The sequence below is a fragment of the Mustela nigripes genome, chromosome 8 (assembly GCF_022355385.1).
Source record: "Mustela nigripes isolate SB6536 chromosome 8, MUSNIG.SB6536, whole genome shotgun sequence".
In the NCBI taxonomy this organism is placed as follows: domain Eukaryota; kingdom Metazoa; phylum Chordata; class Mammalia; order Carnivora; family Mustelidae; genus Mustela; species Mustela nigripes.
In genome coordinates this window covers 23,632,932-23,658,330 of record NC_081564.1, presented here as the reverse complement: position 1 = coordinate 23,658,330, position 25,399 = coordinate 23,632,932, and the positions used below count along the sequence as shown (strand labels likewise).

General features: G+C 42.1%; 2 protein-coding genes across 16 annotated transcripts in view; one reads left to right on the top strand and one right to left on the bottom strand.

Annotated features, from left to right (window-relative positions):
* The window catches only part of SFI1 (SFI1 centrin binding protein), a 101,857-nt gene extending 92,666 nt beyond the window's left edge, over window positions 1-9,191 (bottom strand). For 5 of the 11 annotated variants that reach the window (XM_059408868.1, XM_059408880.1, XM_059408878.1 and 2 more), the window contains exon 1: window positions 4,513-4,664. The gene's annotated coding sequence lies outside the window, so the exon portion shown is untranslated. Of the gene's footprint in view, window positions 1-4,512; window positions 4,666-9,046 lie in introns of those variants that run through there. The other 6 variants (XM_059408874.1, XM_059408875.1, XM_059408881.1 and 3 more) reach the window with 3 other exon arrangements.
* A 315-nt stretch (window positions 9,192-9,506) lies between these two features.
* Window positions 9,507-25,399, top strand: part of EIF4ENIF1 (eukaryotic translation initiation factor 4E nuclear import factor 1) — a 45,192-nt gene continuing 29,299 nt past the window's right edge. For 4 of the 5 annotated variants that reach the window (XM_059408886.1, XM_059408885.1, XM_059408884.1 and 1 more), the window contains exons 1-3: window positions 9,507-9,662; window positions 10,617-10,739; window positions 22,934-23,007. In XM_059408886.1, coding sequence (XP_059264869.1) covers window positions 10,644-10,739; window positions 22,934-23,007 — 170 coding nt within the window. In that variant the 5' untranslated portion in view covers window positions 9,507-9,662; window positions 10,617-10,643. Of the gene's footprint in view, window positions 9,663-9,846; window positions 9,959-10,616; window positions 10,740-22,933; window positions 23,008-25,399 lie in introns of those variants that run through there. The other variant, XM_059408883.1, reaches the window with a different exon arrangement.

Genomic DNA, 25,399 nt, shown 5'->3' with positions numbered 1-25,399 from the left:
TGTGGGCTCTCTCTCTCTCCAATAAATAAAATCTTAAAAAGAAAAAAAGAAGAAGAGATGAAACACAGGGACAGATACACACAGAAAGGAGAATACCATGTGAAGACAGACATACAGGTAAAACAGCATGTGATAATGAAAGCAGAGACTAGAATGATGTGTCCACAGGCCAAGGAACACCAAGGACTGCTGGCAACACCAGAAGCTAAGAGAAACGCACAGAACAGATCCTCCTCCAGAGCCTCCAGAAAGAGGATGGCCCTGTTGACATCTTGATGTCAAATTTCTAGTTTCCAGAGCTATAAGACAATACACTTCTGTTGTTTATAAGCCACCAAATGTATACTACTTTGTCAGAGCAGTCTTTGGAAACAAATTCTAGTAGAAAGAAAAAGGAGTAATAAGTGCATGGTGGAAGAAGGGTGCACTTGTACTATGTGTAATTGTGAGTAACTGTGAGGCATTTATAGTAAGACATCTATTCTAAAAGAATGAAATCACCCTTCATAACTAAGGTCACATATTTCAATGACAATCAGAGAAGGAATTAGCCGGAAAAGAGAGTTAATCCATACAAATGAATAATCCTTATTGAGATCAAACATTTGTTCTCCTCCTCTTTCTGGTATCACACTCTAAGTAACAAAGGTCGCCATTAGTGACTATTTCAGTAAATAAATTAAAGGATAATCAAACTGGGGTTTTTGATTCAATACTGCTATAATAAATGGGTCACTGTCTTGGATTTATGTCTTGTTATAGTGATTCTCTGGAATACCTAGAGTGGGATACGGATGAGAAGCAGGCCCACAGAATTGCAGGAGAGCTCAGAACTAGAAGGAACAAGGAATGGCTCCTAGAATTGTAGTCACAGGCCACAGATGAGGGGACTGAATGGAAGTCTACATAGTGAGCATTTAGGGGCCCCAGTCTCCTTCCCAACCCTGCTAGGCAGGGTATCCAGATCCTTCTCCACACCCCGCTTCCAGAATTCTGGCAGCTTGACTGGGATCTCCATCAGGGGACTGGAAGTATCTTTGCAGAAGAAGCTAAGAACTAAAAGCCTCAAGATTCTCACATCTGTGCGCCATCTCCCTCAATGAAAAAGCAGGCTTGTCCCTAAAGAGAAGCTCACAAATCTACAAGTCCTGCTCTGACACTGGGAGCTTCTAACTAATTTCTCAGTTGCTGGCACTTAAGAATGAATGGATAATTAAGACTCAAGACATTTGGATGTGACCTCCAGCAAGAAAGAGACCAAAGCAAACAAAGAAATCTGAGGAAATCCACGACCTGTAATGTACTCCTACCAAGAACTTGAATCTAAATATCTTCAGACCTCATCCACAACTAAGTATCAACTTGTAAAAAATACAGGGAACAAATAAAAATGGTTCTGCAATCAGCAAAATCAATGATGTAGGAAATGTCACAGGACTAATAACCCAGTTCCCTCAACAAATAAACAGCAAAAGAAAGAGGGGGAAACTTACACATTAAAAGACACTTAAGATGTAGATTAATCAAAGGCTATGTATGGACCTTGGATATTCATTTTAACTAACTACAAACTAACTCTCAAACAAACAATGCTAAACAATCAGGGAAACTTAAACTTAAAATTTTTTCTAATCTAAAAAATATTTTAGGGGTGTCTGGGTGGCTCAGTTGGTTAAGCCTCTGCCTTTGGCTCAGGTCATGATCCCAGGGTTCTGGGATGGAGCCCTGCATCAGGCTCTCTACTCAGCAGGGAGTCTGCTTCCTCCTCTCTCTCTGCCTGCCTCTCTGCCTACTTGTGATCTCTGCCTGTCAAATAAATAAATAAATCTTAAAAAAATAATATTTTAATGAGTTATTAAAGAATTCATATTTTGGGGGGTTGCATGGGTGGCTCAGTTGGTTGGGTGTCGGACTCTTGATCTCAGCTCAGGGGATGGGGAGAGGGAGAGAGAGAATTTCAAGCAGACTCCATGCCGAGTTCGTTGCCCAAGACAGGGCTCAATCTCACAACCCTGGGATCAAGACCTGAACTGAGATCAAGGATACCCACAACTGAGCCAAGAGAACTTAAAACAAATGTCTATACAAAATTTGTATATGGGGGCACCTGGGTGTCTCAGTCATTAAGCATCTGCCTTCAGCTCAGGTCCTGATCTCAGGGTCCTGGGATCAAGCCCTGCCATCAGGCTCCCTGCTTGGCCGGAAGCCTGCTCCTCTCTCTCCCACTTGCCCTACTTGTGTTCTGCCTCTCACTCAGTCGCTCTGTCAAATAAATAAAATATTAAAAAAAAAAACTTGTATATGAATGTTAACAGCAACATTATTAATAATAATATTAATTTGGCTATTAATAATAGCCAAAAAAAGTGAAAGCCCAAATGTTCACTAACTCATGGATGAACAAAATATGCATATCCATACAATCCATACAATTAAATATCACACAACCATAAAAAGAAATGCAGTACTATTACATGTTAAAACATGGATGCATTCTGGCACATGCTAAGGGAAAGAAGCCATTCACAAAGACCATATAGCATATGATTCCACTTATATGAAATGTCCAAAACAGATAAATCTACAGAGTCATAAAGTAAATTTCTGGCTGCCTAGGGCCTGGAAGGATTGAAGGGAAATGGGGAGTGACTCCTAACATTAAGGGTTTCTTTTCAGGGTGAAGAAAATGTTCTAAAATTGATTATGGTGATGGTTGCAAAACTGATTAAAAGCAATGAACACTTTAAATTGGTGAATTGTCTATGTGAATTATTTTGCAATAAAACTGTTAAAAGAAGAAAAGGAAGAGATGAACAAGTAGAAGCAGTAGTTATTAAAGGAAAATGTATCCCAGAAACCAAGGAAGCAAATTGAGGGGGGGAAAGGAACCCAGGCAAAAGCAAATTCAACATAAGGGAATAGCAAAAAGAAGCAAATCCCATGATAGATGAGAAAAGAAGTTTCAGGATTAGAACTGAGGACAGCAGGCATAGAGCCACCAGATCATTTTAGAGTAGAGAAGGATCTCCAAGAAAAAGATGAAATGGACAGTTTTGAGAGTAATTTTGCAAAAAAAAAAAAAAAAAAAATAGGCGGGCATCTGAGAAATGCTGTTACATTCAAGAAGAAAATTTAATCTGGGCCTGAATGCTAGGCAAATGAGAAAATAATAGAATAATAGGATGTACAAGAAAAAACAGTTGCTATACTCTGCTTGGTATAGCTGTGAAATGTTATAAAACACTGACCACTAATTTAAAAATAAATGAATACATAATCACACTGGTGAGAGGATGGAAGGAAAACTGTAAGCTAAGTATTTATCTTCCATGAATAACAGTGGACCTTTTATGTGTAAAACTAAAAAATCAGGAGATATTGCCCATAAGGATATTTCCTTCCAACTTATAAAGATCAGGAGAAACAGCTGGCATAATGTAAATTATAACTGGGGCATGTGGCTATTTTCTATTATAAGCTTTTAATACTGGCTTTTAAAATCATGTATGGTAACTTGGAAAATTAAATAAGTTTCTACAGCATTTTGCAGCTGCTAACAATGACGGAGAAATCAACGATCATAGTAAAGAAAAGGAAGGAAAGACCTAAATTGATATCTTTAAGCCCCCAAACAGTTTCAACTACTTCTTCCAGGAATCCTTCTGACACCTCCAAGCCTCATACTTTCATGTCATTTAGGCGGGTACCATGAAATCTATAACGAATAGATTAAAAAAAACAAAAAACCACTTATGGAGAGGGTACTACTCTGTGTCAGGTATACATAGTACTATGCATTTTTCATTAATAAGCTGCCTTTTAACAAACACCTGAACAGGATTTTCAGACTGAGGAAGTTTATCTATTTGAAGTCATTAGCTAAGTGGTAGGGTTGGGACCGGTACGCAGGTCCCTAACACCATTCGTTCAACAAATATTTACTATGCATCTGTACAGGTTGACAAGAAACCTGAACGGCCACCCATGAGATAAAAACGAAGCATTTATCTCCCGCTGCTGGGGAGGCTTCGCTGTTGTTGCCTTGTTGGCCCTCTGGATTCAGATGAGGCCCCCGAGATTTGTGCACACTCGCCCCTAGCTGGCCACGCTGGAGAGATCCAGAAACTCCTGATTCGGATCCGCGCACGAGCCTTGCATCGACGCAGGCACCGATACCCGCCTGCAGCACCAGACGCGCGGGAGTAAGCGGTGCCCGGTGGCCTCCGGGCGACTAGATGCTGAAGGGAAGCAGCACCCAGCAAGAAGGACTGAAGCACCGCGCCAGGCGAGGAAGAAGAGCTCCGAAAGTTCTCCGCACTCTCTTCACACCTCTTCCACTCCCAGATCACAGTCTGTGGGTAGGCAGCTTCGCCTGCACTCCTGGACAAGGAAGCGGAGGCTTGGAGAAAAGAGTCACGGGGTCCAGCTCGAGGGACGTCCGCTCGCCGCTGGACTCCAAACCGAAGAGGCCGAGGCACTTACAGGCTGGAAACAATATACTGGGCCTCATACCTGACAAGCTGAGCACACTGGCCTCCCGCCTCGCGAAGTCCCAGCGGGAGTAGGCACACGCGCCGCCAGCGGTCCTCTGACCCGCGGGACCCAACACCTGCCTCAGCACTTCCCCCGTGTCGGCGCATGTGTCTCTCGCCGGCCCCGCCCCCGTCTCCACGGCGACTCGGCGAGCGTGTGAGACGCCCCTCCCCGGACTCTAGAGTTCGCGCAGCCTCAGTCCGATAGGTGGCACGCCTCCCTCCGGCAGCCGAGGGGGGGCTGGCTAAGCTGAGTTGGCCCCAAAGTCCGCGGAAGAACTGGACAACCCCGAGGAGGGCTCTCGGCCTCCTTGGCCCACTAGAGCTGAGCTTCCTACAGCCACTCTTAGACAAGAGGAGTAGGAGTCATTTCGAATCGAATTTCCGAACTACACCTCGCGCGGCAAGGACTAGGGATGAGGTTCCAGTCTGGAGGCCCACGCAGACGAAGGTCCTCCTTAGCCCCATTTCCAGGCTCCCGCGTGAATCTCTCTGGCTCTTGGTTCTCCATGGTTCCCAGCCGGTGCAAGCGTGGAACACGCGCATGCAGGGACCAGAGAAGCTGTCAATCTGAGGGACAAGGAAGTTGTTCCGTGTCCCCGAATTTGAATTACCCCAGGCTGGGATCTTCTGTGAACCTTCCCCTTAAAAATGTAGTTAACAAGCACTAATTGTTAGTAAATGGTCGATAAATTTTTAAAAATCTCTGAACATCTTTTAGAAAATAGGGGTAAGGGAAGGTAGGTGAGGCTTTTCTCCTGTGCTTTGTAAAACATTTGAAAGCACACAAGACTTCTGGTAGAGAGTAAAGGCAAGCGTTATGTACTTAAATGCTTGAACGATTTTTTATTTTTATTTTTAAAGATTTTATTTACTTATTTGTCAGAGAGTGAGCGAGCGCACACAAGCAGGGGGAAAGGCAGGAAGACGGAGAAGCAGGCTCCCCAATAAGCAAGAAGCGCAATCTGGGACTGGATCCCAGAACCCTGGGCAGACGCTTAACCAACTGAGCCACCCAGGCACCCCGAAAGATTTTTATACTGCAATTTTTATACTACAATTATGAGGTAAAATAATTTGTTGGGTGTCCCAGGATTAAAGTGACACAGGTAGTTTGCATTTTCCATTTTCTCCATATGCTAATTTGTGTTTAAAAAAAAAACAAAAAACGACACCAGGTGTTTAAAAGGAAAAGTTCCACTTTAGCAGGACAAGGGAACCAATCTTTTAGGGATGACTAATCTAGTGAGTTTTAAAGCCCTAATTAGCACTAATATTTACTGTCAAATTAGTCTTTCTTATAAGTACTTTATGCTTTCTAGGTGATTTGCTGATGCTTTATCCCTGTCATGTACCTTTACTACCATCAACTCTGACTGATTTGGGAAGGGATGAAAGGCATTTTCATTTGAGTTATAATGCAAATAATTATTCCTGTCAGTCAAGATTAGAACAGTATAGATTAACAACAGCTAGTGCAGCAGCACTTAATGATTTCAGTTGGTTTTGTCTTAAGTACTTCGCATAAATGAAATCAAGCATGTAAAGCACCAGAAAGGGTAGAGGCTCTTTGAAGAATTAGTGTTTCTAAAAGTCCCTTAATTTCTTTAGTCCTTAAACTGAGTACATGATGCCACACACCTGTGAAACTGTTGAAATCTTTTCTTATAACCAGGGATTACCCTTATAGCAAGAAAAAATGAACAGGAAAAAAGCCCATTTAGGGAGACACTGACTAGTTGAGGTGTAATCCCAACTTTCTGAGATGAGGGTGCTCTCAGAATTATTAGGTTTCTTATATTTTCATTTGCTTTTCTACTGCTCTTGGACTCCTCAACTGACTGAACTTTTGAGTCCCCTTATGCCAAACTTTGAACGAACAACTGAACCTAAACTAAGATCTGAGAAATATTTAGTAAAGAACAAGAGTCAATAATTTCTCTTATTCTCTCAAAGAAACTTCTTATACTGGTATTTGAAAATTCATTAACTCCAAAATGGGCATTTAGAATTACAAATTATCATTCTTACTGAGAATACTCAAAAGCTACAATGAAACAAGGATTTGCAAGCATCTAAGTTTTGCATGACACAGGAGGAAGACATTCATAGATACCTTCCCTTAGTAAATTATTACTTTTATTCTCAGGTGCTAATTTGCATCTCCTTTCACAGGAAAAATTGAGTCTCTGGGAGATAAGTGACTTGAGACCAAGTTCTACACGACACTAAAGGACACCTTGGTGGAAGCGTGCATCCCAACTAGGATAGACCTGAGGGCCTGGGAAATTAGCTCCAAGCCAGGCCTCTCTCATAGTAGCTACAATGCCTTGAGCAGATTTTGTGTACTTGCGGTCATTTAAAAATATGTCCACGAATTCTTTGACACTTTTATATAAAACTAGTCTAAGTCTCCTTCCCTTAGTGACTTCTTTAATATTTTATTTATTTGACAGAGATCACAAGTAGGTAGAGAGGAGGAAGCAGGCTCCCCGGGGAGCAGAAAGCCAGATGTGGGGCTCGATCCCTGAACCCTGGGATCATGACCTGAGCTGAAGGCAGAGGCTTTAACCCACTGAGCCACCCAGGCACCCGTCCTTTTTTTTTTTTTAAAGATTTTAGTTACTTGTCAGAGAAAAAGAGAGCACAAGCAGGGGAGCAGCAGGCAGAGGTAGACGAAGAAGCAGGCTCTCTGCCAACCAAGGAGCTCTATGTAGGACTTGATCAGAGGAGCTGGGATCATGACCTGAGTGGAAGGCAGCCAATTAACAACTGAGCCACCCAGGCGTCCCTTAGTGACTTTTTTCTAATAGATTATGGCATGTGGAAGAACACGGACTCCAAGGCTAGGTTGGAAAGGACAATTCAGCAACTGGCTGCTGCAGAATCCTGCCACCATGTTGTGAGAAAAAGCTCAAGCCCCAGAGAGAGTGCATGTATAAACATCCCAGCCAACCGCTCCAGGAGACCCAGCTGAGAGCCGCCATCAAGCACCAAATATGTGAGTAAGCAAGCCATTAAATGATCCTAGGTGCAAGCCTTCTACCCATCTTAATGGAGCAGAAACCAGGTACTCCAGCTAGAAGTGGCCTAAAGTGCAAGTTTAGGTGCAAAATACATATTGAGTTAAACCACTGAGTTTTGGGGTGGTTTATCACACAGCAATAGATGACTAATTCCCACTACAAGCCTGAAAAGTAGGTACTGCTATCCCTTTTTGACAGAGGAGTAAACAGGTCCAGAGAAATGAAATGACTGGCTCAGATTTCACACCAAGTGGCAGAATCAGAATATAAGAGCTTCAAGCAATGGGCCTTCTTCATTACACTTGATAGCGAAAGGATTATACCATTATCCTCAACCTTAGGAAGAACCTGATTCCAAAAGCAGCTTGATTTCTAAAATATTAAGATGAGCATGGTGTGATTACCTACCATGTGCCTCTGAATAGGCCTTACAAGAACAAAAACAAAAACAAAAAACCAGCAGCTTCATGAAGGTTGTATAAGGCTTTTTACCCACGTTATCCTTTTTAATCTTGATAACAGCCTCTGTTATCAAGTTGGATTATCATGTTTCCAATTTTACAGATTAGAAAACCAAGGCTAAGGATAAAGAACTGGCCTAATTTGCCCCAGCCTGTAGGATGTGGCAGAGCTGGGTTGCAAATATTTCCCTCTGCCTCTTGCTCCCAGACAGTTAATACATTTTATTTAAAAAAATTTTTTTATTCAATATTACAGACAAAAAGAAAAACGTTTTCTTAATTATCTCGGTTGCCAAGACTTACAGGAAGGGAACTCAGCGATCACTCAATGCCCAATCCCCTTATTCTAATAGTGAAACTCAAAGAAAGCAGGCCCCTTCAAAGAAAGGTAGACTTCACTACCCTTTCGCGAAAAAAATTGCGTTTCCCTCTACACCCAGGTAGACTTCACACCAACCCCAGGAGGAAGCACGGGACGGAAACTGGGGCTGGGGATATTCCTGCAGACCGGGCTCACAGGTGATCTTCGTCAAACCTTTACAGATGGCTCTTCCCCAGCACGGCAGTTACTCTCATTTCTTAGAGTAGGGAAAGTATGTTTGCACTGCTGTGCTCTCATTTGCCAGTCTCGCCAATGTGTACTCTGCGCTTCACATTCGCTATCTCATTTTCACCCAAATACACTCGTACTTGCCCTTCCCGTGCAGGCTATGGAAAGATTCCGGTTATGGGCGGGAAAAAAACAAAACAAAAACCCAAAAAACCCTTTCAATGACTCTTGTCAGTCACTTTTAGCTCAATCTAAAGCAATCGTGGCAAATTTGTTAATGCAACAAAACAGAATCACACACACTTAAAGAGGGGCCATTTTAGAAAGAAAAGAGAAAACTCAAGTCAGGGCTTTGCCCAACATCACACCATTAATGATAAAACCTGAGATTCGAGCCCACAAACGCCAGGCTCAAAAGCCCCCAAGCTCGCCTCAGACTGCCACCGCCGAAGCCCCGCGTTTCCCGCCGTCGCGAACCGTGCAAACGCAGCAGTCAACGCGATCCCCAAGTCGCACCCGGACCTGGACCCCGGACCCCGGCTTTCGCTGGTACCACCGCCTTCCAGAGACAGCTGCCAGGCGCGTACCGCAGGCTACAGCACCGCCCGCCCTGTTCTGCCCCGCCCCGAAGCACGCGTGGGAACGCTGCGTCCTCCCCAGGGCTGCCCAGGACGACCGCCTGCGCGCACCGGGAAAGGCTTCCGCCGCCGCCGCCCCAGCCCCCTCTCCGCCGCCGCCATCTCCTTCCCGCCTCCGCCTCGCCGCCGCCGGGCGCACGCTCGGGCCGGCGTCCGGGGAGCGCGCCGCAATGTGTCTTTTTCCCCCCCGGCACCGCCGCGGTCACCTCACTTCCGGGCGCGCAGCGGCGAAGGCGGTGCTGGGGCCCGGGTGCGTGGAGGGAGTTATTAAGGGGGAGGGGGTCTGGGAGGAGGGGCTGAGGGCTGGGCCGTGGTTACGGCGGCTGAAGAGAGACAGTCCGAACGGGTGGGGGGGCGAGAGCGAAGGCCGCGCGGAGCAGCCCTCGGACCGGCACCGGCGGCAGGGAGGGGACCGGCGGCCGGGGCGAAGGGCCGCCGAGCGGCGGAGGCACCGAGTAAGAGCCCGGCGACAGCGGGAGCCGGGGCGCCTCGCGCCCAGGGCCGCAGGGAGGGCAGGGGCGCGGGCGCGCTGCTCCTGGGGTCGCGTGCGTGAGCGCGAGCGCCGGGGTGCGCGCGGGGGGCGGGCAGGGGCGCGAGGCCAGCGGGGCGGCCAGCGGGCAGCAGGCGGGCGGGCTGGCGGGGCCCGAGCCGCCGGGCCGGGGCGGACGGCGGCGGGCCTGCGCCGGCTCCAGCTCGGAGCGTCTGGGCCGGGGAATTCGGCCTCCCGCTCCCTCCGGCCCGCCTCCCCTCCGTGAGTATAGTCCCCGCCCTTCCTCCGAAGGAGGCCGCTGGGCTGGGGCCTGCGCGAGAGGCCGGGGGTTGGGGTCGCGGCCCGGGAAAGACGAGTTTCCGAGCTGGAGCCGGCATTCGCCCTTTCCTTGCCGCCGGCGCCCCTGACATGGCCACAGGTGCCGCGGGCCGGGTGAGGGGCGCTCGGGCCCCAGCCCCTGCCCCCTGGATAACAAGGGGCAGCTGGCGCCGTCCATTGGCAAGTGACAGGCACTATACCACAGTCCGACTTCCCGGATCCCCAACCAGTCTCCTACCTACCCCCACTCGGGAAACTTCCCCACTACTGTCTGAACGGTCCTCATGGGTGGCAATGACTAATTTTGGTTTCTTTTTGTCTTAAAGCTGCTTAAAGGCTGTGCCCTGATTGGGTACCTTCCACTTAGGCTTTCCTTAACCTTTCCGATTCTTAGAGCACGTTACTAGAAGAGATTAAAAAAAAAAAAAAAAAAAAAAAAACCCAGTCATTCTATTTCCAAATGGGTTCTGGTTTTGTTGGGTGAGGCTTTGTTTTTTAAAGGTAGTCATTTTAAGAGATTAAAGAGTTTCGGTGTCTTAAACGGTCAAGACTTCTCAAAATATATTGTTCCCCCTGACAGTTTTGCTGATTGATCTTCCAGGTGCAAAGAATTGTAGACCAAGGAGCCATGGATAGGAGAAGTTTGGGTGAAACAGAAAATGGAGATGCTTTCCTTGACCTGAAGAAGCAACCAGCCTCCAAATCCCCGCATCGCTATACAAAAGTAAGTATTGTTACTAATGAAATAGTGTTTCTTTATAGATGGGGAGCTTAGTAACATTGTGTAGGTATTTCATTAGTGTTATTTAAAGTGGAAGTCTCATTCTGACTATATAGACTAAATATTAACTAGATTTAATAAAGCATTGCTTTGAATTTTTTCTGCAAGTGTGAATATGCAGTTTAAACTAGAATTTGCTTCAAATTAGCTTTTGGGTAGAGGAAATATTGGCTCATATGGCATATGAATTTGTGGATCAGCATATGTTAGCACACATGTTCTGCAGCAACTGTGTGTATCTGGTATGTTACTGACTTATATGCTCTAGAATAAGCATTCCAGTTCTGGCATGCAAATCACTCAAGGTCCTGTACTTACTGAAGTTGTTGCTTCAGTATCTTGTGGGCCTCTGGGTGTTTCTGAAGGGGTTGACAGACTCCTTGAGGTGTGAATTCATTTCTTATTCCTTGAAATGTATTGGGCAGAGTACAAAAAAATGTGCTTGGGACTTCTGATGGGAAGAGTCATATTCTAGTTGGTCTCTTATCTCTATTTCCTGAGTATGAACCCAGTCAGGGGTTCTGATGTGGTTATTGTCCCTGACTTACCAGAATACTGACTGGTTAATATTTGAAGTCAGGCCTTGTTTGTGTACTAGTGCCACTGCTCAGACCTACTTGATAAAGTGTCTTGTACTATCAGAGCAATATTCATTTTTAGCATTAAAAAAAAAAGATGGCATTTGATTCAGATTTGATCTCCACAAATGTAGTTTTTCTCAAACGTGAGGGTACTTGAATAATGTTTCACAACTTAAATTCACTGTCTAAAATGTTGACAGGTGAATTCTGAATGGAGAAAAGCTTATTAAATGAAGGGGAACTAATTTGAACTGCTTTCATAAGCTTTTGTGATTTTAGTTCTCCTAGCACTTTTTGAATAAAAGTTCTTACTGGTATCCTGCTTGTAGAGTCCACACAGAGAGGCTTTTGTGTCACTCTCAAACTGATCAGAGAATGGCATGTATATGTCATCTTTCTGTATAGCCATATTTAGTTTAAGTCATTTTGGGGGAAGATAATACTGGTCTTTCTTAGGCTAGAACTTACGTGTGTCTAAAGATTAAGAAGCCCAATATTGTCCATTTTTGATAATCTAGTTTTAGAATTCTGTCATACTTAGATAAATGTGCCTCAAAGAAATGATTAAGAAAAGCATCTTTTAAATTAATGACAGTGGAGCTTAGATTTAATGGTCTTCTCTACCAGATTTAGTTGGAAGTTGGTTTACTGTCCACTCCATTAGAGAAGATTTAGTTAATGGCAATTTTAGAATCATGTTTAGGCAGTATTTGGGTAGTGCTTTCATACATAAGTTTCTTATACTCAAGTAATGTGGTACTTGAGGCAAACAGCCTTTCTCTTTGAAGAAAGCTTGAAACAGCCCTGTGTTCTGAGAACTATAATAAATGGTCTGTTGCACAACTGGAATAATACTTGAGCCATCCTACTCCTTATCTCCATATTGAGATTAAACTATTGGCGTAAAAAAAGGCATTTAGTAGTGTTTCCGCTGCTTCAAGTTCATGGGCTAGAAAGTTTAGAAGAGAAGGAAGTTGTCCTTAGTGATTTTTTTAATAAGTTATGTGCTTTGTGAAAACTGGTAAACATGGGATGTTTACTACAAGATCAAAAAAACACATTCACCAGATGAGAGGGCTTCTTAAACTTTGACCTTTCTTAGTTTAGCACTCATTTGTTTTATGAGATAACATTAATAGTCTGTTCGGAATTCTAGGGTTTTTTTTCCATGAGGGTGGAGTAATCCAGGAGTTTGGCCTAGTGCTTTTCAGTTAACATCAGAGTCTCCTGTGTGTTATGTCATTCTTTACTCAAGCTTCCTAAATGTTGATATGTTTGGGGATTATCTGTGAACCCTTGTGAAGTTTGAGTTCTGGTTGTTAGATCATGAGTGGGCTTCAAAATCTAGCTTTTTAACCTGCTTGCAGGTGGTGCCCATACTGCTGGTCCACTGACCATACTTTGAGTAGCAAGGCTTTAGTCTTCCTTGGAAAACTTGGTCTATGGTCTTGATGTTGTCAAGCAACTCAGATGCATAATTACTCTCTAGGTTTCCATTGGTATCTGTTGTGTTTCCATGAATGTCTCAGGAAGTCAAGTTAGAATCATATTAGATACTTTCAGGCCTACCCCTAGGCCTTAGTGATGATTAGTTGGGATGGTTGTAAGTGGATTTATCATAGGCACCTGTTATCCTGAGAGTCTGAGCTCTTAATTTAAAAGCCCACTCAGGTTCATTTTGCCAGGCCAAGTTGCTAAGACCAAAAATTCTTTCTGGTGATACTTAAATGTGGCATTTATAAAGTGATCGAATTATGTTGAAGGACCTTTGGAGGCTACAGAGTGGGACCTCAGCACAAAATCATGGATTGAAAGTGTTTTTAGACAGTGGTTCTCAAAGAGTAGTCCCTAAACTAGCATTTAGTACCGCCTAGTAACCAGTTAGAATTACAAAATCTCAGGTCCCATTTCAGTGGTATTAAATCAGATTTTAGGGGTAGGACCCAGACATCCACATGTATTAAGTCTTTCAGGGAATTTTGACTGATTTAAGCTTGAGGACCATCAGTTTAGAAAACAAGATGAGGCGGTCATGTTTATTAATGGAAAAACTTTGGGACCCACCAGCTTACCTTCATCAGAGGTCCTTGTTTTACCAGTTCTTGTGTAGTTCTTGCTATTAGTGATACCATTTACTTCTTCAAATACAGAGTAAAAATGCTTTGGACTGTTCCACTATTCAGATCCGTGTTCTTTTTCTTTGAGTGTACGGACTGATTTTAGAGTATACAGACTTGGTGCTGTTCCTCCTTTGCTCCTGTGTCTTGCCACTGATTACTTAAAAAGTATTATCACCTACCAGTTGAGCAGTATATAAAAGCAGGGAGGGGCACCTGGGTGGCTCAGAGGATTAAGCCTCTGCCTTTGGCTCAGGTCATGATCTCAGGGTCCTGGGATGGAGCCCTGCATTGGGCTCTCTGCTCAGCGGAGAGCCTGTTTCCAATCCCGCCCCCCCGCCCCTGCCTCTCTGCCTACTTGTGATATCTCTCTCCGTGTGTCAAATAAATAAAATCTTTAAATAAATAAATAAAAGCAGGGAATACCCATAACATTCAGCTTGATACTGAGCAGTGTTAATCATCTACCTTAAATCTACCGGCTAAAAAGTAGGCATTGGGTTATTTGAGCTTAGTTTCATGTGTTACCTTGATTAGTTATAAATTGGCACCATTTTTATCAGTGTCTATACAGCTCTTCAAAGGAGTCCACCCTAATTTGCAGCTGATGGGCAGTTAGTCACAGTGATACAGCCATGTTTATGTCTTTGCTTTATTTATTTATTTTTTTAAGATTTATTTGAGAGCAAGAGCATGAGTCGGGGGAGGGCAGAGGAAGAGGGAGAAACAATTTCCCCACTGAGAGGGGAGCCCGTGGAGCTTGATCCCAAGACCCTGAGAGCATGACCTGAGCTGAGCCACCCAGGTGCCCCTGTGTCTTTGCTTTAAAACCATTTTAAAAACCTTAAAAAAAAAAAAAAATAGACAAGCATCTAAAATGGACTGATTTGTTTCCTTCTAGCCTTCTTGGAGAGAATCAGTTGCAAGATTGGAGTCCAGCCTTGAGAAAAGAGGAAATAGAAAAATAGAATTTAAATCTTGGGTTGAAGTCAGTAGCCAAATGGTCAGGTTTAACTCTATAAGAGATCTCATTTGGTAACTTCATAGATATTTTCCAAAAACTGAGTTGAGAAGTAACCTCTGACAGGTGGTATTTCAGGGACATGTTTTGCAACAAACTTCTTAAGCTAATATAAAAATAAGGATGTTTTTTGGGAAGGCAGAATTATGGTATGAGAAATTATTATACAATCTCAAAGTTTCAGCTGCTCAGAAACGCCAGGAGGCGTCAACTGGCAACACCACCAACACTGTCTTCTGATTATTCTTTCGTACCTGTTCTCATTCTTGGAATAGTCATCTTGAAAAGTTGGGATTCAGGGCTGTTGCCACATGAGTATCCTCTTCTATTTGCTCATGGAGGGAACTTCTAGCTAGATAAGGAACCAGTCATTTAACATAGAAATTTGTGGCTAGGGCCTTTGATTCAGGAAAAGGTGCTATGAATGGAGGCAGGCTTAAGGGAATCCTGCCTAAGGATGAGGCAGTTTGATTCAGAGTTCCCAGTAGTCCACTGGGCAGGGACAAACCCGACACTAAGTGACAGTTGCTGGGAGGTGTCATGCCCCTTCCCTTGTCCTCTCAAGAGGAGCGATGAGAAGAGAAGGATTGGGGTGTTAAGCCCCACTGCCTGGTTTAGGATCCCCTGCTTTACCACTTACTTACCCTATGCGGTCTTCAGCTGTATACTTAGCTTCTCGATTCTCATCCTTTTCCTCCATAAAATGTGGGTGGAATAGCGTCTACTTGATAGGATTTTTATGGGGAATAAATGAGAAAAATGCATGTTAAGTGCTTAGAAAAGGGGCTGGCACACAAAGTATGAAAACTGTTTATGATGTACTGACGGGCATACTCAAAGGTACCTTCTTTAGATCAAGATGCTTATTTTTTAAATGTCACAGTAACCATTTCCATTTTAATATGAAACCGGAAAGTCCTGTTGAATACATAATGCCACCACCCTGAAAATGATTTTAAGTTTCCTTCTAGTCTTTACCTACTTAAAGTTTTACATTGTTTTAATCAGTTGTATGAACACTTTTAGAAGCCAAAATTTATTTTTATTGTGTTGGCCAGATCAACAGAGAAAACAGACTTTTCTGGGGTTTTTTCCCCCATACCCTTAGTTTCCCCCCATTTCCTTAGTTTCAGATCTTTCAGTAGAAGAAAGTCTTTGCATCAGATCAGCCACCATTAGATGCTTAGATGAATCCAGGTGCAAAGTCCTGCTTAACAGCTCTGCAGGACTGTTGAAATCCTGACCTGCCTGTAAGAACTGTTGGAAATGATGCCTCCAGCAACAAACTTCTAAGTGGGGAATGGTGGAATGTATCCCATGTACCCCCTATGTTGTTAGTTCACCGTTGCATTGGCTATCATCTTTGGGTACCATTACCCTGTTGTGATCTATTTTTAACAGCTTTCTAATCCTTTCAGAAAAGTCATCTGATTTGGCAGAATGAATATCTGGTCCGTCAGCAACTGTCTAAGAGCTTGATGACCAACCCCAATGCTAGTGGTTGTGTGGAGGGTGGGGACTGGGACAGGAGGTCAAAGGCGGATGACCCAACCCAAATACTGCTCTGGGGACATTTGCCTTCTTTAGGAAGAGCCAGGTATACACACAGGTGAAGTACTGGGTCACTTCTAGAGTCTTTTGACCGCTAACAATGAAATAAAACTCTGTGTTTTTTACAAAATACATATGTTAGTTTTTTAAAAAGTTGTGTTTTTAACTCTTAAGAATTAAATTTAGCTTACAAAGGTAAAGAATATTTCCTTTTCATCTTACGTAAGGGGCTTCTGTGAAATTTGTAATGTCAGAATGTCATCAGAATGCATAGCTGCTTCTACATGGGATTTCTGCAACAAGAAACTGGATGTGGGTTTTAACCACTGTTGTTTTGGTCTTATATTCACATTCATTTGCTTTCTCCTTCAAAACTGATCACCATAAGTGGGTATCCATATTAGTAATTCCCAAATAGATTGTTTTGGGGAGCTTGACAAATTTTCTCTGAGGAAGGCTGCTAAAACTAAGAAAATGTGTTTATACTATTTTAGCTGTGTGGCTCTTAGGCCATTGGCAGCTTATTTCTTGCTTAGTCAGGTTTTAAAACCTGTGCAAAAATGTTTTCAGATATTAACTCTTCCTGCCCAGATGGTGATAGTAGTGAATTTGTTTATAATTAGTAAGTTCCTGTGGGTTCTTAGGACTCTGCAAAAGGGTACTCTCCTATTTCCTCTTATAATCATACGGAGAGAGTATGCCCAGCTTAGAGTAGGCACTTTCCAAGTATTTTGCCTTTAGCCAAAGTTGAAGATTTTCTTTGAAAATATCCCAAAAGGGTGCCTTTTCAGGAATATTATTCTTAAGGGCCCTTGATGAGATGGCAAGTTCAAGAACACTTCTCTTGAGAGACTGGAGAGCCATGGGGCCAGGGCCAAGAGTCATCTGCATATGGCTGGATACTCAGCCTGGCACACAGGAAATGTTCTCTGGACAGCTATGAAGAGAGCAATTTTTGTATTGACTTAGCTCATGGTTTCTCCCCTCCCCACTTATGTGGGGGACCTTGTAGGCTGGAATACTGTCTTTTGCAACTTAAGACATTGGTAGAAGGTAACAGATTTAACTCTTTAAACCCCATGAAGAGGGCCTCGTGTTGTCCCTGAACATCCAAGTGGACTTTGGACCACATTTTCAGAAACATCCATTTAAAGTGCTACTTCTTAACTTCTTTGGGGTCCATTGGAGATCTTTTGAAGGTATGAATACTCAATACAGGAATCGCAGAAATGCACGGTTTTGCATATGGTTTCCTTGGAGCCATGAAATTGGTTTAAGAAGCCCTGCTTTTGAGAACAGTAAGTCTAATTTTACTAGATGTTTGAAGTTATTGCCAGCAACTTTTACTATCCAAGAACCGTTGTTTTGATTTCCCAGTTAACAACCTACTACCGAAGAAAATAGTTCTTCGTACTCTCTAGACAGGTGAGCTATGTCTTAGCCGCTTGGTCAGCAGCACCGTTTGTGCGGCCGGCATCATTAATGCCAGTGTAATATCTGGCTAACTGCTCTGCCTGTGCTCTTGGAGCCCCATCAGGTTGTGGAGTCGGTTGCCAGAGTGTTTATTCACACCTCATATAAGCCAGGCATAGTAAAGTCAACCTGAATAATATGGGAGGGAAAGTTAAAACATTTTTACCAACCTGAGCAACTCTCGTATCTGAGGGTTGTTGGCATTTATCAGTCTGTGATTAGGGCAATAAGTCTGTAAGAAAAGAAATTAAAGTATTAATATCTGGTAACAACACCTTAGTTTGATTTATTAAAAATATTTTTTATTGAGATATAATTCACATAATAAAATTCATCCCTTTAAAGGTGTACCATTCAGTGGTTTTCAGTAAATTCATGAAGTTGTATAACCATCACTGTTATCTAATTCTTGAGTATTTTCATCACCCGATACAGAAACTCTGTACCCATTAGTAGTCTCTCCATTATCCTCTTTCCCCAGTCCCTGGCAAGCATTAATCTACTCTTTTGGACTCCATGGATTTACCTATTCTAGACGTTGGTTGTAAACAGAATCATACTGTATGTGGCTTTTTTTGTCTGGCTTCTTTTAATCTTTTCAAGGTCTGTGTTATAGCATGTTTCAATACTTTATTCCTTTTTATTGCCAAATAAAAATGGATTCATTATATGGGCTTACCACATTTTGTCTGTTCATCAGTTGATGGGCATACGGGGTTGTGTCCATTTTTTCGCTTTTGTGGATAATGCTGCTCTGAGCATTTGTGTACAAGTTTTTGTGGGGATATAATCTTTTCAGTTCCTTTTGATAAATACCTAGGCATGGAATTGCTCGGTCATAGAGTAACCGTGCTTAACTTTTTAAGAAACTGCCACTGTTTTTCCACAGCAGCTGTACCGTTTTACATTCCCATCAGCAATGCACAAGGGTTTTAGTTTCTCCCCGTCCTTGCCACTACTGGTTATTTTCTCTTTTTTGATAGCCATCCTAGTACGTGTGAAGTGGCATCTCACTGTGGTTTTGACTTGCATTTCCTTAATGACTAATGATTTTGAGCATTCTTTATGTGCTTGTTGGCCATTTTTGTATCTTCTTTGGAGAAAAATCTCTTGAAATTTTTTACCTATTTGTAAATTGGATCGTTTGGTGTCTTTTTGTTGTTGAATTATACACATTCTCTCCATATTCTGGACACTAGACCCTTATCAGATACATGATTTATAAATATTTTTTCTTCTTCTGTGGATTGCCTTTTCACTTTGATAGTCATTTGAAGCTCAAAAGATCCTAAACTTAAAGTCCAACATACCTGCTTTTTTCCTTTCGTTGTTTATGCTTTTTCCATATCCCAGCTAAGAAACATTGCTTAATCTGTGGTCATGAACTTTTTACACCTGCATTTTCTTCTTTAAGAGTTTTTTTTTTTTTTTTTTTTTTTTTTTTTTTTTTTTTTAAAGATTTTATTTATTTATTTGACAGAGAGAGATCACAAGCAGGCAGAGAGTGAGGCAGAGAGAGAGGAGGAAGCAGGCTCCCTGCTGAGCAGAGAGTCCGATGCGGGCCTCGATCCCAGGACCCTGAGATCATGACCTGAGCCGAAGGCAGCGGCTTAACCCACTGAGCCACCCAGGCGCCCTTCTTTAAGAGTTTTATAGTTACAACTCTTATGTCTAGGTCTTTGATATGTTTTGAGTTATTTTTGTATATGGTATGAAGTAGAAGTAAATTTTATTTTTTAGAATAGTGTGGGATTTGTAGAAAAACTGGGATCATAGAGTTCTCCCTGTTAATATGTTAGTATGGTATACTTGTTACAATTAGCAATGTTAATACATTGTTATTAACTAAAATCCATACTTTATTCACCTGTCCTTCCTTTCTTTATCTTATGTCTTTTTTCTGTTTCAGAATCCCATTTGGGATTCCACATTAATTAGAATCATCATTTCCTTAATCTCCCCATTTCCCTTTTTGTAAGATTGTTACCTTGGTGAAAACATTTTTTGATCCCCACAAATAGAACTTTTGGTCCTCCTGCATGTTTTGTGGGTATGTTAAAATGTTAGTCTCTTCCAGTTGACTCCTAAATAAATAAGTAAAATCATTAGATTCAGTCAACAGGTGTGGTAGTAATAGAAAACACCTATCACCTGGGCTCCCTATTATCTTTGGCAGTTAAAAGTTTCAAATAAAGCCTTATTACATAGAAACTTTAGTATATTGAGAGTATACATATTTAAGTATAAGATATGTTTCTCTTGGTTTAATAGTGTACTAGGATTCTTAGTTTAATGTTTGGATTTGAGGGTGGTAAAGAAATAGGAAATAATCTGTGGGTTTCTTCTAATAGCAGACCGTTGCTTTGCAGCATTTTTTTCCTGTAGTGTAAATATTTCCTATATTATAAGGTCCTTCCTGTTTCTACTGGAATGTGTTTTAAGCCTTCCTGTCCTCAGGATTTCTGTATTATGATGTTTACTATCATCATAACTACTATTGGTCCAGCCACCCTTCACCCACCACTGAATGCACCCTGCATCACTGACACAGTGTCCTAATGATCTCCCTGGACTCCAGTCTTTACTGGTGATTTCTGGGTTGTAGGTCATTGCTTTGAAAGGTTTTTTTTTTTAAGATTTTATGTATTTATTTGACAGAAATCACAAGTAGATGGAGAGGCAGGCAGAGAGAGAGAGGGAAGCAGGCTCCCTGCTGAGCAGAGAGTCCGATGTGGGACTCGATCCCAGGACCCTGAGATCATGACCTGAGCCAAAGGCAGCGGCTTAACCCACTGAGCCACCCAGGCGCCCCTGATTTGTTTTGTTTTGTTTTTTGTTTGCCCAAAATTCTGAAAACAAAAAACAGTTTTTAGATATTTTCTTATATTTGGAATTTTGTTTACCTCAGACTTCTAGATTTTTCTAGGTATTTCTTCCCAATTAAAAAGATATTAATAAATCCTAAGGAGATGCAAATGATAGGGGTGCCTGGGTGGCTCAGTCAGTTAAGTGTTTGCCTTTGGTTCAGATCATGATCCCAGCATCCTGGGATCTTCTGCTCAGTGGGGGACCTGCTTCTCCTGCTCCCTCCCGTTCCACCTGCTTGTGCTCTTGCACACACTTGCTCACTCACTCTATCAAAGAGACAGATGATCAAATGATTGATATGCTGGTTTTAAAACCAAAATGTCATCTGGTCCTAGGGCATTTTGCTATCATGAAGAAAATATTTAGATGATTCAAGTGTCTAAAGATACTGAGTGAACTCATGGCATGCTTGTGTGCAATGATTCCTTATAGGCTGAGAGAGTAAATCTATTCCTTCATGTTTACCCCAGGATATGGGAAGCAGTGATCAGAGAAGCAGCAGGCATTCTATTATGAGGCCTGAGATGGTATTACTGAGGTCATACACAGTGGTATGTATATAGTTTTATGCAAGGCAGTTGTAGCATTTTATGCAGTGAAAGGTTGGGAATTGCCTTTCTTACTTTGTTAAGAAAATGTTGGAATGTAAATAACAAGAAGGCAGTGGTTTTTTTTGTCTCTGCATGTGTACAAGCAGATGTGTGTATGTTAAAGCATATGTGCATGGTATACGTTTGCATGTGTAATTGCACTTACTCCCTAGCTCTGGCAGAAGGACTGAGAAGTTGGTGACGATACCTAATTCCCAGACCTTGGGTTCTGATACCATTCCTCACTTAAAGGAACTCAAGATTTCTCTGAGTTAGGTGACTGACACGAGGGCTAGGATGGGTACAAGATAAAACAAAGTGAGGAAGTGCTTTTTAAAAAATGATGGGACATGTCAGAAGACACAGGAACCAGCTTGAGGATGCTCCCCAAAAGCCCCAAATAATTAAGGACATGAATGAATTCTAAACCTATTGGAAAAACTAGGAATCTATGAGTCTATGCCAATAATAGGTAAATACATGGGGGAAGAGGGATGGTTTGTGTTTTCCCTCCCAGTGAAATGCCACCTGCTGACTGGTAGATATGGACAGAGGCCTAGAGTTGGGAAATCAGAATTGGTTTGGGCAAGATTCATCGATAGATGCTAAGTTCAGGGGGAAATTTTAATGAAGACCAGGATATGTGCAGTCTTCTCGCAGACTGCACAGTAGTTTTAAGTGGGAAAGTAGTAACTGAACTGTAGAAAAACTGGAGAATACCCTGACCTTGACCAGATGATCAAAATCAGGATCACTACTAAGGGGCAGATGGACATCACATTATCCACAGGTGATGGTCTGAGATGGACACAACATTTCTAATGTTAGTATTCTCTTCCGTAGATGCTTAGCCTGAGTGTAATCAGAAGGAAACATTAGATAAACCTCAAATGAATAATGTTCTTTTGGGGGCGAGGGAAAGTAGGCTGTATTCTTTAGAAATGTCAGTGTCCTAAAAGAAGAAATTATAGTGATGTTTCAGTTGTAGAAATGTCCCAAAGAAATATGACAGTCAATGTCTGATGCTAGACTGTATCCTGCTTTCAAGGCTAAAACAATATAAAGGACATTTTGGATTAGTTGACCAATTGGAATCTGGGAGGGATTGTTAAATAAAAGTATTATTGACAACTGTATAAAAGTGGCAGCACTTCTCAACCAGGTTTTGTAGAAGGTAAGCCCTTATGCCCTAAGGCATCTGTTAACATATAATGGGTTTGGTTCTCTTTTATGCATCTACAGTGATACTGGCCAAATACAGGCCGTGGAAGAATGGAAAACTAGTCACTCAAATTATTTTCTGTAGGGCTTCATTCTCTCATGGAACTGGATAAGAGACTGTGAAAGAATATCCTTATTCTTGGGAAATAAGCACTGAAGTATTGAGGGTTAAGGACCATGAGTATACAATTTACTCTTCTGTGGTTTAAAAAAAAAAAAAGAAAAGGTATAGAGAGCCCAAATGCTAAATTAAATGGGAGAAAATGTTAACAGGCAAATCAGAGAAATGGTAAATGGATGTTTTTGGTGCTTTGTTTTCTTGCAACTTTACAATGACAAAATCTATCTGCTTGTAAATCGAATGCATTTAAGAATATTAATTAACTGGAGGTCTTATTTAAGCCTGAAGCTTCCATACCTTGATAAGCATTCAGTTTTGTAGACTCCAACTATATTTTTGAATGGCAGTTTGTGAGAGAATTGTCTTTTTAGCAAGAAACTGATCACTATGAAGTTATTTGCCAATTCTGCTTGAGCTTCTTCTTGTAAGATGAGCTAACTCCATTCCTTTCTGGAATAACCCCAGGTGTAAGTAAATAAAAACTGTGACATCCTTAAAATAGGCACTCCAGTCATTACTGAGAACAAATATAAGTTGAAAATACATGGTATGAGAAATATTATTCAAAAATTACCATTTGGTTTCTCTTTCTAGGAGGAACTCTTGGATATAAAAGAACGCCCTCATTCCAAACAAAGGCCATCATGCCTCTCTGAAAAATATGACAGGTATGGCAGCAGGGGGAAAGGTGTGCTCCCTCTAGTCAACTTCTTGTTACACCAAACTTGGTAATTTAAGTTTTAGAGTTTTTTTGGTAGAATGGTGAGTGGGGAGAGTTCAAGGGTAATGACGTTGGGCTTCTGCTCATATACATCACAGATAAACTGTGGGCAGTGTAACACCTTACTGCATTGTCTTCATCAGTTTTATTATTAACTAGTTTTAACTATTCAAAGTTGAGCTTCATGGGACTAAGGACTACCAAACCAATTCCCTTTCAAAGAACTAATGATGAAACTAAAGTTAGAAAATGATTTGGTCAGAGGCACATAGTCGGAAAGCAGGATTAAGATTTGAACACAGGAGTCCTCTCCAGGGCTTTTGCTGTTGGTGGTTGTTTTTGCCCTGTGCTTTGGGGCTCCTTCAAGGGCCTGCCCTGAGGAGGCTGGTCAAGAGGACTCTGACCCTTGCAGTACTAGTCCACCTCGCTCCTTGCCTCCAGCCAGAAAAACCATTCAGCTGTTTAGGTTAGCCCTCTTGCATCTTGGGCTCCTTCCTAAAAGGTAGAAGGCTTTGGTCTGAGAAGACTAGAGCTAAATTATGGTCTGAAAATCTTTGTAATAACCCTGCATTGCACTCATTATGGCCACCTTAGGACTTTAAGGTCACTTCTTAAATATCAAGGTAGATGGTTCACATGGCCCTCAATTTTAATGTACAAAGTGTATTAAGTTTAATTGGTTGAATAGGACATACTATTTTTTTTTTTTTAAAGATTTTATTTATTTATTTGACAGAGAGAGATCACAAGTAGGCAGAGAGGCAGGCAGAGAGAGGAGGAAGCAGGCTCCCTGCTGAGCAGAGAGCCCGATGCGGGACTCGATCCCAGGACCCTGAGATCATGACCTGAGCCGAAGGCAGCGGCTTAACCCACTGAGCCACCCAGGCGCCCAGGACATACTATTTTTATTTGTATGTCTACTCTTCAGAATGTTGCTTAGTCTCAATTCCTCAATTAGTCTGAATTCCTCAATTCAACCACTTTCCCCTGATGAAGGTGGTGCTCGAACAATGGCTGTGCTAGTTGGTTAGGATTTTTTAATAGGTCTCAGATAAGCTGTTTTTTGTTTGTTTTTCATTAAAGCTGTCAATCTTTTTTATGCCTCAAGTTGAATTTTCTTGTTAAAACTGTTCTTGGCATGGGGCCCCTGGGTGGCTCAGTGGATTAAGCCTCTGCCTTTGGCTCAGGTCATGATCTAAGGGTCCTGGGATCAAGCCCCGCATCAGGCGCTCTGCTCAGTGGGAGTGCTGCTTCCCTCTCTCTCTGCCTGCTGCTCCACCTACTTGTGATCTCTCTCTCTGTCAAATAAAGAAATAAAATCATTTAAAAATGTAAAACAAAACAAAAAACCGTTCTTGGCATAAAATTATCAGGGTACACATACTTTTATTCTCGACATGGAAATGTGCTAGTAATAATAATAAAAATAAGGAGAAAGAGTAAAGACCTTTCCATCCTGGTATTTCTCTTCTCAGAGTTAAAATTTATTTGATTCTTAAATTCTAGGTAATCCTCACACCAACACCAGAAGATAGGTAATATCTTCTTTAGTGTGAGGAGTTTGAGATTGACAGGTTGACTCACTTATTCAAGAAATGCTTAGTTGGTACCTGCTGCTGTGTGGCAGATACTATGTCAGGTGCTATCAGATACTGCCTTAATGGAGCATTGGTCAGTGGAAGGATACAGTGAGGTACTCTGGAGTTTATCATTACCACCATTACAGGCAGTGAAGGACAAGTGCAGAGTACCCTGCTACTCGTGTTTAGCACAGTCTGGTCTGATCTAGGGGTTGGGAAGTCCTTTCAAAAGAAGAGTAAAGGGCATAGCTTATTAACTTATCCAGGATGTCCCTGGTGGTAATGGCAAAACTAGAATTCTGTCCCAGATCGTTGGACTCCAGAGCTCCTGTTCTGCACACTCTACCACCTTATCAAGAGAGAGGGAGTGTCAAACTAGAACCCAGATCACACATTTTATGTTCTTAAGAGCTTTTTGTCCTGCCTGTGGGGAAAAACTGAAACAGTATGCATCAAAATTCTGGAAAAGGATATACCAGGCATTCCAAGAACTACTTTAAGTGAGAGCTTTTTCTCTCCTATATACTGATCTTCAGTCAAATGGGTGTTTTCCTCCTTCAGTAAACTTGAGTATTTATGGAGCATCTTCTTTGTGTAGGACAGCATAGTTACTGTAATCCCCATGCACCACAAGGTTTGTGTCTGATATTTCATTTATAACAGACCACTGGTTTCCTTTTTTTTTTTTTTTTTTTTTTATAAAGATTTTATTTATTTATTTGACAGACAGAGATCACAAGTAGGCAGAGAGGCAGGCAG